The following is a 10,701-nucleotide window of genomic DNA, read 5'->3' as shown; positions in this document are numbered from 1 at the left end:
TTGAGGCCCGCCTTGCCTCACTGGCATGAGGCTTACGCCTCACGCTATATATATAAAAACTTACATAAATCTTGAAGTAAATGCTCGACATTGGACTCTATAGGAGAGGAGGAAAGGGAGTGGGCAGTTCATCATAATGATGATTCAAATGAAGAACCCCTTAGTGATGACAGTGCTGATGACTTATGAGTTCTTATGTGATATGTCATTACTATTTATTTTTAGAAATTGGAATTATATGTTAATGAAAAGAATATTGGGATTTGGGAAAGATAGAATTTGAGTTGAAATATATTTCATGTTATCTTATTATTGGGATATTTTGATTTCACTTCATATCTAATGTTTTTTTATGTTTTATATTATTCACTCATTAGTATATAAAAAATTTATCATGTTATGTTTACGCAATCTTTTGATTTTGAGGCTTACGCCTCGCCTCACGAATGAAAAACGCCTCAATACCAAAATACGCAATTTTAAACATTGGTTGAATATCCTCTTCTTAGAAAATCACATTTTGATCTTCATCCACAATGCACTTCACTTTAATTAAATATTTATTTCACATATTTCTTTCCTAAAACTCACAAATGCAGTCTTCACCACATGGCAAACTGTAGGAAAATGTCAGTCGAATGTATTGAATTGATCAATAAAACAAGTTATGTAGATAAATATATAAATATTTAATGAAATGACTAAACGTCCTTAATTTAGTCCTATTAGTATTATGCTTACAATGAAATTAGTTTGCAAAACGAGTACCTAACGATCATAAAACTCCACTTATACTGGCATGTATGTGTGTGTAATTTCAAATGATTATAAAAAGAAAACATAATTCTATAAAAAAATAATAATAAACTATGTTCTCCCTTTTAAGAATGTGATGCTCATGCTGTTTAAAGAGCAAATGCATTAAACCTCCAATTGAATATGCGAGTTCTATGAAATTAATCACTTGTAAGGTTTAGAAGTAGTGTCATTTTGAAGCTAATATAGATGGAATATATAATTTATGCTTAGAAGCTTCAAGGAAAGCTGAAAGAATATTAAAAGACATGAATCTACTCAAGAAGTTGTCCTGCCAGAAAACTTTGAAACTCAGTGTCTAAAAAAGTTACGTGAGGCTCTCTAGATGAAATTCATCATAAAATATAAGTCTTCAGTTTTAGCGATCGCATAATCATCAATTGTTAAACCCAATCCTATGTCAGCAAGCAAAAAGAGTTGACAATGTTTAAATAATCAATCATTTAAACTTCCCCATTGATAACCGTGTTGACAGAAAATCTCAACCGGAGGGGATGTCAAACTTTTAAGATGCCTCATAAATTCCTACAAAATACAGATGTTTTTAAATAACAATCATGTCATCCCGATGATGGATGTGTTGAAAGTGAATCTCAACCAAAGGGGTCAATGCTCAAATCTTATTAAAATTTCAAAATTTAATATATGCTAAATTTTAAACATTTAAATGGAAGTTTAATCACAAAAAAATTAAATTTAACTCTATTCGCTTTCTGCAATCATTTGTCGGGGGTGATAAATTTGAAACTAACTTCTGCTTACAAAGAGCAAATGTTATATTGTATCTATCACTAAGATTCATTCTCAAATAATCTCTCACCAGCAGGGACGTGGCATGTGCCCTATAATTGAATGATTTTGCTATAAATTACTCCACTATATTACAATTATGGACAAAACCTATATGTTCCCTAACAGTTTTAAGTTCTCGAGTAATGAATCATATGACCTACTTAGTAGGTATAAATTCTTTTTGTCACTTAAGGTGGACTCAAATATATCCCCTTGGATAAACATCCATCTTAGGTTTACAAGGTGTTCTTAGATGAATCAACCCTCTGACTAAGTAGACTAGGGACCTTGACAGGCCGGGACAACGGAACCATCATCATCTAGTTTAAGTATATGGTGATAAATTTAAAATTATAAACTCCAAAATTCAAAGTTAAATTCAAATTCTAAAACTGTTGATATCGTATATTGGGTACTAAATGCCTACTTAACGATTAGTCTTAATCGAAAGTTCTCTCTCATTATCGGGAGAGATAATTAACCATAGGGGCTTGCGATATGGGAAACTAAAACTCAGATTATGAATTTCTCACAAAATGAGGGCTAAATCTCTGGATAGTGTCTTATCTAAAACCTAATCTGCCTTATGAAAATTTACCCGGAGCCTAAATCCTTTAAAACTCTCCCCATCAACAAAGTAGGAGTGGAGAGGCTAGGGTGCAAATTTTTGGAGCCCACAAATATCTATTAATTTTATTAATTTGACTACAAGAGAATCTATATTCTAAATTCTTATCCTAATTTTAGTTTCTTGGACTAATTTTCTTTGCTCATAGTAGTCCAGAGGTGGAAAACCTTGCTTATTTAACACTACATCTGGGTGCCCGTTCAACAACTATTACACACTTTTCATTGTATTCATATTATACAGAGTGTTGCTTCTAGAGAACACCCTGACATTAATATAATATATTAAAAGATTCATATCATGCTTATTGAACAAGTTTTATGCTGGCTGTCAATTACCTATCACAACCCACCATTTTTCTCATCCAGGGCTTGGGACATGGCAACAGTAGTGTTAAATTTATAATAATAATAATAATAAGAAATATTTGGAGACAATCCAAAACAAGATAAATCACAAAAACAAATTTAAAAGCCAAAAAACCCTTTTTGTTATGAAACCTGCTTTTACTTTTAAAGTGAAAATGCAATTTATGAAGATCAAGATTAAATCCTTATATTTATCATATCACTATATATTATGAAAGCATAAATAAATATTATCATCACATATCACAGCTAACCTAGCCTATCAGCTAGATTTATAGTACACAACAAGATTCCATAAGATCAAAAAATCTTTAAAAGCAAAGCATATCAAGCTCTGGATCAAAGCTTTAGACTTTAAAATTAAATGATTAAGGATACAATTTGGGGGAATCAACCAATGGTGCAAATTCTCACAAAATAATTATATTGAATTGTTGAAGACTTTAAAAAGAAAAGAGAAGTTGCAAAAGAAATCCTTCTCTCCAAAGATCTCAAGTTTTCAACAGCCTCCTTAAAAATCACATTTTAGGATTTTTCAGAAAAAATATATTTATAAGATGAGTACATTAGAAAATCCTAGAAGGTCGTTTATTAAAAAATTTGGCCATATCATAGAGTCCGATAAAAAAATCATATATTACGATAGTATAATTGTCCAATTTATAGGAAACATAGTCCTTGTTTGATTCTACTATACAATAAGGTTAATGTATTTTGATATTTTCTTGAATTTTGATTTCGCTCTTTTATTTGCAGGTTTTCATTGGGTATATTGCTTACATAATCGGACAATATGATTAGTTCAATTTTAATTAATTAAGGAAAATAGCATATGATTGAGATTATAATTTTGAGTTTCTTCGAGTAATTACAACTTTAATTTTCTCAATCCATCATAACTCTACCTTTTATAAAATATGTGTCATGCATAAAATATAGTACAATATAGATCATATAATATAATTTTCAATCTATCAAGTTGTCTTGATTAACAATTTTAAGCAATTTTCTATTGATCAAGTTTTCTTGTTATTCTCCTAATTATCATCTTCTGCCTCTCAATTTTTGACAACATTGAATTGACATTTATCATTCCAGGAACATCTCATAATAATAGTTGATTTGAAAAGGATTATAATTCTTTCTTCAATTTATACTTTTGCAACGTAAGGGTTCTTTCTTGTCTTTAAATTTGTGCAAACTTGGTTCTTCGAGATCTTGCTTCTCCTTAATGCATATCAAAAATCTAATTGTGGGCCTTCTTTCTACTTTTCTCTTAGACTTGTTTGTAGCATCATTCGAACAATCCGATTGAAGTCTTTGAACTTAGATTTCTTCTTACAAATTTTGAGTTGTAGTTTTCTTCATAAAGGAGAATTTTGAATTCGGGTACATAATCAATTTTTTATTATGCTGTGAAATTTTAGTGGATTAGAATTTAATGATACACATGCCGTGAAAACAGTACTGTCAGTTTACCTTGGTCGAAGTGATCGGTTCCTTTATTTATTCAAGAAAATGAGAACATCCTTTTTGGTTTGTTGTTTTTTTTTTCGTGGAAAATTAGAGGCAAAGGCCATATCATTGACTAGAAAAGAAAATTACATAAAGAGGAAAAAAAAACAGAACCTAGTCCCTTCAACATTGATAGTACCCAACGAAAACTAAGAAATTACATTTAAAACAGTAAAAACCTATAATTAGAAATATAAATGGTGGACTCAGAATACAAAAGGTGTATAGTAGAATCAAACCTACCTTTATTGGGTGGCAGTTTCGACAACTCGGGGAAATCCTTTGTTCATGTGCCTTTTTGTTTATTGTGAACTTGCCTTCTTTTTTCACTGTGACTTGTCTTAGTTTCCTTTTGTATGTGGCTCCAGGAAAAGTGGCTGAGGAATTATGTTTAAGAACACATTTCAGTCTGGTTTCTTGTCTATCCTGTACAGTCTTGGGTATGCAATCCTTTGCCTTGATTACATTGCTTTGAAATTTGTTGTTGTCTCATCAGGTGGATTTTTTTCTAACCTCTTGTTATTGCTTGGCAGGAGTAAACCTTTGCAGATATGGGATAAAGAAGGTATTTAGATTGCAGCATACTTAATTTTTTTTTTATCTTGTCCTCTCTGAGATTTTCCTTCGATCAAGATCACTTTTATAAGATTTGATGATTTCCAGGACCTGCTTTTTTTGTGCCTTGTTAATGTTTTCCATCTAGGACATGTATTTGGACAATCTTAACAGCAAATTCATTATATATTTCTGTATAATTTCTGCATATAACAATTTATTTCTTTTTACGGGTTTATATTTTGCTACTAATTTGATTGCCAATATGAATTTTAAACTTTTTTAATCATGACAACCAAACACATCCCATTTTTAGATTTTTTGAGATTTGAACTGATGAAGTCCGAATTTTTGACTCTTATGACATATGTAATTAACTTAGATCCACAACTTTCTATTGCTTATTTTTTCTTACTCAAAGGTTGACTCAAACCCTCTGCAAAAAGTATTACAGTACTGAGTTCTTCATTGAATCATGATGTTTAATCACTATTATCAATGTTGTGTTCCTTGAACCGTGTATTTTCAGATTTGATATTTCTGATGTTTCTGCAACTTTGTTGCTGGGCCTGCAATTCTGTAAAAATTCTCTTTATTACATAACCCATTCATTGAGTCGTTGCAGTGGTTAATGGGCAAATCAAACGACCTCATGATGAAGATATTCAATCCAGTGTCCTCGAAATAGCTGGATCAAATGTTCAGTCAACATACATCACTTGTCCAGCTGATCCCGCAGCAACACTTGGCATAAAGCTTCCCTTTTTGGTCATGATTGTAAAGAACTTGAAAAAATATTTCACCTTTGAGATTCAGGTGCTGGATGATAAGAATGTCCGTCGACGATTTAGAGCATCCAATTATCAAGTGTGTAAGTTTGACCTTTTGTTCATGTTTTGATCAATACCCCATATGAGTGATCCCTTTAGAATCACATAGAAAGGCTAGTTAAATTTGGCTAATCTGTAATGCTTATAGGTTCTCGATGATTGCTTTCGTTTACCAAGGATTGAAGAAATTACTGCAGCATTTACCAGTCTTAGAATATTGGGCTGTTATTAAGTTGGATTTAAAGTGCTTGCTATTATTTCTATCAGAGAGTGTTATATAAGTGGAGATTTTGCATTCAACAAATGAAGCCATAGATGGCATGCATAAAAGAACAAATAAAAAAAGAAAAAGAAAAATTTACACACCCTTACACTCAGAAACACCTAAATGTGATCAGGAAGGGAGAAAGGAAACTTGGCTGGCCATATAGAATGTGTATTTTTCTGGCATGCCTTTTTTAATTGTAGATAAGGCAACAAGATGTCTCGTCTTAATATTAGTAGAAGTTCAACTTTTTCTCAACCATGTATAAGTTTGCATTTGATGTGTGATTGTTGACCTCTAAACAATAACCAAAGGAATGAAAGGGAGAAGGAAGCAATGCAGAAATCCTATGGCACATACCCATCAGATCCACGAAAGCCTCCGCGAATCCTGCCGTTCGGCGCCGTCTACGTCGTTTCTCCGAAAAATCTGCGGAAATCCTGTGATCCTCGCCTCGATCGAACGACCACAAGTGTCGTTAAATAGAAGTCGATCTCCCACAACACTGGCAGCTCGATTCACTTCCTCTCTCGCGAACAAAGCCCTCAAGCTTCCGTCGCTCTCTTTCTGTCTCCCGATACCCAAACTCCTCCTTCCCTCGACCCAACCCCACGACTCAAAGCCGCCTCTCCTCCGATCAAAATCTGACGCCGACGCTTGCTGGAGCCAAAACCCCGAAGCCGATCTCCCCTCCTGCACCGCCTGTGCCGATCCTGATCTCAGAGAAGCAGAGAGAGAGAGAGAGAGAGAGAGAGAGAGACGAATTTTCGGAGCCCACAGTGATGTGCATTTATTTTCTAATGTTTCTCAAGATCAGTGACAAGTTTTTAGCCCTGTGAACTTGCTATTAAACCTTAGGAGAATTCTTAGTAAAGAAATTATACCTTCCATTGACAATAAAAGAATTGCCCTTCCACCAGCCAAAGTAATTTGCATCACCAGTTAAATAACTTCATCCACGCTGAGTTGAGGGCTGATGTTAAACAAATGAGGAAAAAAAATTGAAGGCATAAATGTATTTCTTCGACAAAATAGCCCAAAGGGCTCATTTGTGAACTTGGGGCCCTTTAGAAATTGTAGGCTCAAATTAATTGCAACTTTCAGTTGAATGAGGTATTCTAAGAATCTTCTAGGAACGGTTAACTGGGGTATTACATTGGTAAGAATTAAAAGGTTTAGGATGGTCTCATTACTTTAAACATTGGTCCCTTGGATCTTTATTTTGTTCCTTTTATTTTTAGCGCTTTTAGTCCAAATAGCTGGGATAAGGCTATAGATGACTTTTATCATGATGATTTTTAGTACCTTGTAGCCTTAATTTTTTTAACTCATTACTATACTTCGATTTTTTTCTCATTCCATTTCCATCCTTAAGCCCTCATGTACAGTATTCTTAAAGTAGTTCCAATGACCTAATAAAGATTGTTAAACTTGCACAAATTGCTTTAATTTTTCAAGAAATCTCTCCTACTTAATGATGATGGGGATTACTAACCATGTATCATGGATATTTTATCCAAACCATTGCAAATTATTGATGCTTCTTTTTAGTGGGGTTCTTGTTTCTAGAAATCTATTCTGCTCCTGCATCCTGCAATTTTCACAGGATTTCATCTCACATTAAGCATTGGTGTCAGCTCTTGGCTAGAATTGCTAATTTAGCACTTTGATTGTGGTTATGCATTGATAAAAAAGTACCTCTCAAATTTAAGGGAAAATCCTATAAGATGGTGGTGAGAACTGCAATGCTTTATGGCATAGAATGTTGGCCAATTAAAAGAGAAGTATAAAATTAAGTTCAGTGTTGCAGAGATGAGGATGCTCGGGTTGGATGAGTGGCTTTACTCTTAGAGATAGAATGCGAAATGAGTACATACGTGAAAAGGTTGGGGTAGCTCTAGTGTCATATAAGATTAGAGAGAGTCGCCTTAGATGGTTTGGTGACATAAAACATCGGTCTTCTAATGACTCAGTTAGGAGAGTAGGTGTTTTAGGAGAGTAGATGTATTAGATTTAGAATATTTTAAGAAAGGTAGAGGTGGACTTAAAAAGACTTATCATAAAATATTATAAATGTCTTTTTTTTTAATTAGATTTAAATGAGAATTTGTCTCTTAACAAGCCACAATGGAGAAAAAAGAGTCATGTAGCTGACCCCACGTAGTGGGATAAATGATTGTTGTTGTTGTTGTAGTAGTATTGTGGTTATGTACTCCTTCATTTGCTTGAAACTTTAAACTGGAGTCTGAATGTATGCTCCACCACTGTAGCATGCTATCTGAAACCTAATTTGTGAATTCAGGTGATCTGGTTACAAATTGTTTTGGGCGTTAAAAAACATATGGTTTATGTTGAATGTCAAAATCCCCAATTTATCTTCTTTGCACATTTGATGAATGATTGCCGCAGCATTTACCGGGGCTTGGTAGATAAGGGAATTGTTGAGTTGGATTTAAAATGTCTGCAATTATTTCTATAAGTGAGTATTATATACAGGGAATTTTGCATTCCAGAGATGAAGTCAAAATTTGGCATGCTTTGTTTCACCTTTCTGAATTTAAACAACGGAAGCACCACCATAGTAGAAATAAATTAAAAAAAGAAAACTCTAAACACCAAAAAATGAGGGAGGGGAAAGGAAGCTTGGCTAGTCATTTATAATTTGTGTTTTCTCTGGCTTGCCATTTTATGGTGTAAATGTACAATATGTCTCAGGCTTTAATATTACTTAAAGTACAAAAGATGGCATACATTAGATGCTTAAATTCAATTTAACTAATTCTCAAGTAAAAATGTGCGTTCTGCATGCAGTTATTGTTCCTCAAAATCAGTCACAAGTTTTCGGCTTTGAATTTTATATTAAGGCTTCGTTTGGGACGGTTTTTTTACTGCTTTCTAAAACGGAGTTTTAATACAAAAATAAAAAAATTTGTTCAAAAACTCCGTTTTAGAAAGCAATAAAAAAGCCGTCCCAAACGAAGCCTAAATCTTATAAGAATTCAAACTATACGCAGCAATTCCATTATCAATATAAAGAGTTGCCTTAGACAAGGCAAAGTAATTTGCATCAAAGCTAAAATAACTTGACCCACGCTCAGTTGAGAGCTGATATTAAACAAATAAGATACAAAAATTGAAGGCATAAATGTTTTTTTTTTTTTTTCGATGAATAGTCTAAAGGGCTTATTTGTGAACTTTACACCTTGTAGTCTCAGAAGCATCTTGTAGGAACATTTAACTGGGGTGTTACATTAGTAAGAGTTAGCTCATTAAGTCCAAATTGTTGGTGATGGCAATGATGCACCGACCCTTCTCCTTTACTTCAAATTTTTTGCTATTGAGGGCCGACTAGCTGAATTGCTGGAGTCTGAAGGTGTGCTTCACCACTGAAGCATGCTCATCTGAAACTTAATTTATGAATTCAGGAGATCTGGTTACAGTTTGTTTTGGGTGTTAAAAAATGGACAGTTTATGTTGGATTTCAACTACTCAATTTATCCTCGTCACACACACGTCTGACCTTCTACTGCCATTAACTAGTTAAAGAATCTGAGCATATACGTGAAAAGGTTCAAGTAGCTCCAGGGGATGATAAGATTAGAGAGAGTCGCCTTAGATGGTTTGGTCATATAAAATGACAGCCTTCCAATGACCCAGCTAGGAAAATAGAGGTATTAGATTTGACTTATGTTACGAAAGATAGAGGTAGACTTAAAAAGATTTGATTAGAAAATATTAGAAATGATCTTTCTATATTAGATTTAAATGAGAATTTGACTTTTAACTGGACACAATGAAGAAAAAAGATTCATGTAGCCGACCCCATATAGTGAGACAAAGGCTTGTTGTTGTTGTACACACACGTCTGACCTCCTACTGCCATCAACGATTGTTAAAGAATCTTGAAAAGGAATAATCCCCCCAAAAGATGAATGTATTCCATTGAAAACTGATGCTATAAACTTAATAGTTGTACTCTATAGATCTCTTTTAGCAATATGAACTTCATATATCCATTTTGATGCAAGCTCTATTTGGCTTTGTTTTCAGTCGATGACACGTGTGAAGCCTTTCATCTGCACCATGCCTCTTCGGTTGGAAGATGGATGGAATAACATTCAGTTAAATCTTACTGATTTAACCAGAAGAGCATATGGTACGAACTATGTGGAGACTCTCCGAGTGCAGGTCCATGCAAACTGCCGCTTGAGGAGAATCTACTTCTCAGACCGCCTTTACTCTGAGGAAGAACTTCCTCCAGAATTCAAGCTCTATCTCCCCATGCAGGTAAGACTGACTATGCAATCAATTTCGTTCATCTTTCTTCTTTTTCAACTGCAACTTATGCTAGTTTATTGAACTCCAGAAGGTTTAATCTACCCAAATGAAATGCTGCAGGGCCGATACGGCTGATGTTTTTCTAATTATGTTGTGGGGAAGATTATTGTAACAGAATGGAACTCTTTTAGCTGTTTGACAGTTTTAGTGCTTTTTCAGTTGATTTTATCGTTATGGTTGGTTAAATGTAAGTTGGTTTCATCCACTGTAGTTGGTTGGTTAAATAATCGATATGTTTTGAGCATTTTTTTTTTTGTTTCAGATGGGCGAATTCATTTGTTTAATCCTACGAAAGTTCATGTAGATTTGATTTTGTTTTGTAATTTCTACTAAAATATCTAAAAAAAGGTTGATTACTTTTTAAATTAATTAAATTTAATTGAAGTATCCATTGATTGGATTGGATTAATATCTGCACTCTCGAAGCAGATATTAGAAAAGCACGCTTAGCGGTTTGAGATAAGTCTTGTTAAGTTAATTGTGCTGATGTACGGTGTCAATTTGGGTCAACGGGTTGGGTTTGTATCGAACCCTAGTTGACCCGGATCTCAATGGGTGAACCTGAAATCGACCCTTTTTTGCAAACTGGTTGGA

At 33.8% G+C, this 10,701-nt stretch overlaps 1 protein-coding gene across 1 annotated transcript in view; it reads left to right on the top strand.

Moving 5' to 3' along the window:
• LOC110100123 (cilia- and flagella-associated protein 20) overlaps positions 1-10,362 on the top strand; it is an 18,266-nt gene extending 7,904 nt beyond the window's left edge. Inside the window, exons 2-6 of the mRNA XM_020827541.2 lie at positions 4,488-4,559; positions 4,653-4,684; positions 5,300-5,541; positions 9,820-10,056; positions 10,136-10,362. Coding sequence (XP_020683200.1) covers positions 4,507-4,559; positions 4,653-4,684; positions 5,300-5,541; positions 9,820-10,056; positions 10,136-10,144 — 573 coding nt within the window. The 5' untranslated portion in view covers positions 4,488-4,506 and the 3' untranslated portion in view covers positions 10,145-10,362. The remainder of the gene's footprint in view (positions 1-4,487; positions 4,560-4,652; positions 4,685-5,299; positions 5,542-9,819; positions 10,057-10,135) is intronic.
• The last annotated feature ends 339 nt before the right edge of the window (positions 10,363-10,701 follow it).

This window comes from Dendrobium catenatum, unplaced genomic scaffold (assembly GCF_001605985.2).
Source record: "Dendrobium catenatum unplaced genomic scaffold, ASM160598v2 fragScaff_scaffold_822, whole genome shotgun sequence".
Classification (NCBI taxonomy): domain Eukaryota; kingdom Viridiplantae; phylum Streptophyta; class Magnoliopsida; order Asparagales; family Orchidaceae; genus Dendrobium; species Dendrobium catenatum.
This window is presented reverse-complemented; position numbering and strand designations above follow the sequence as displayed.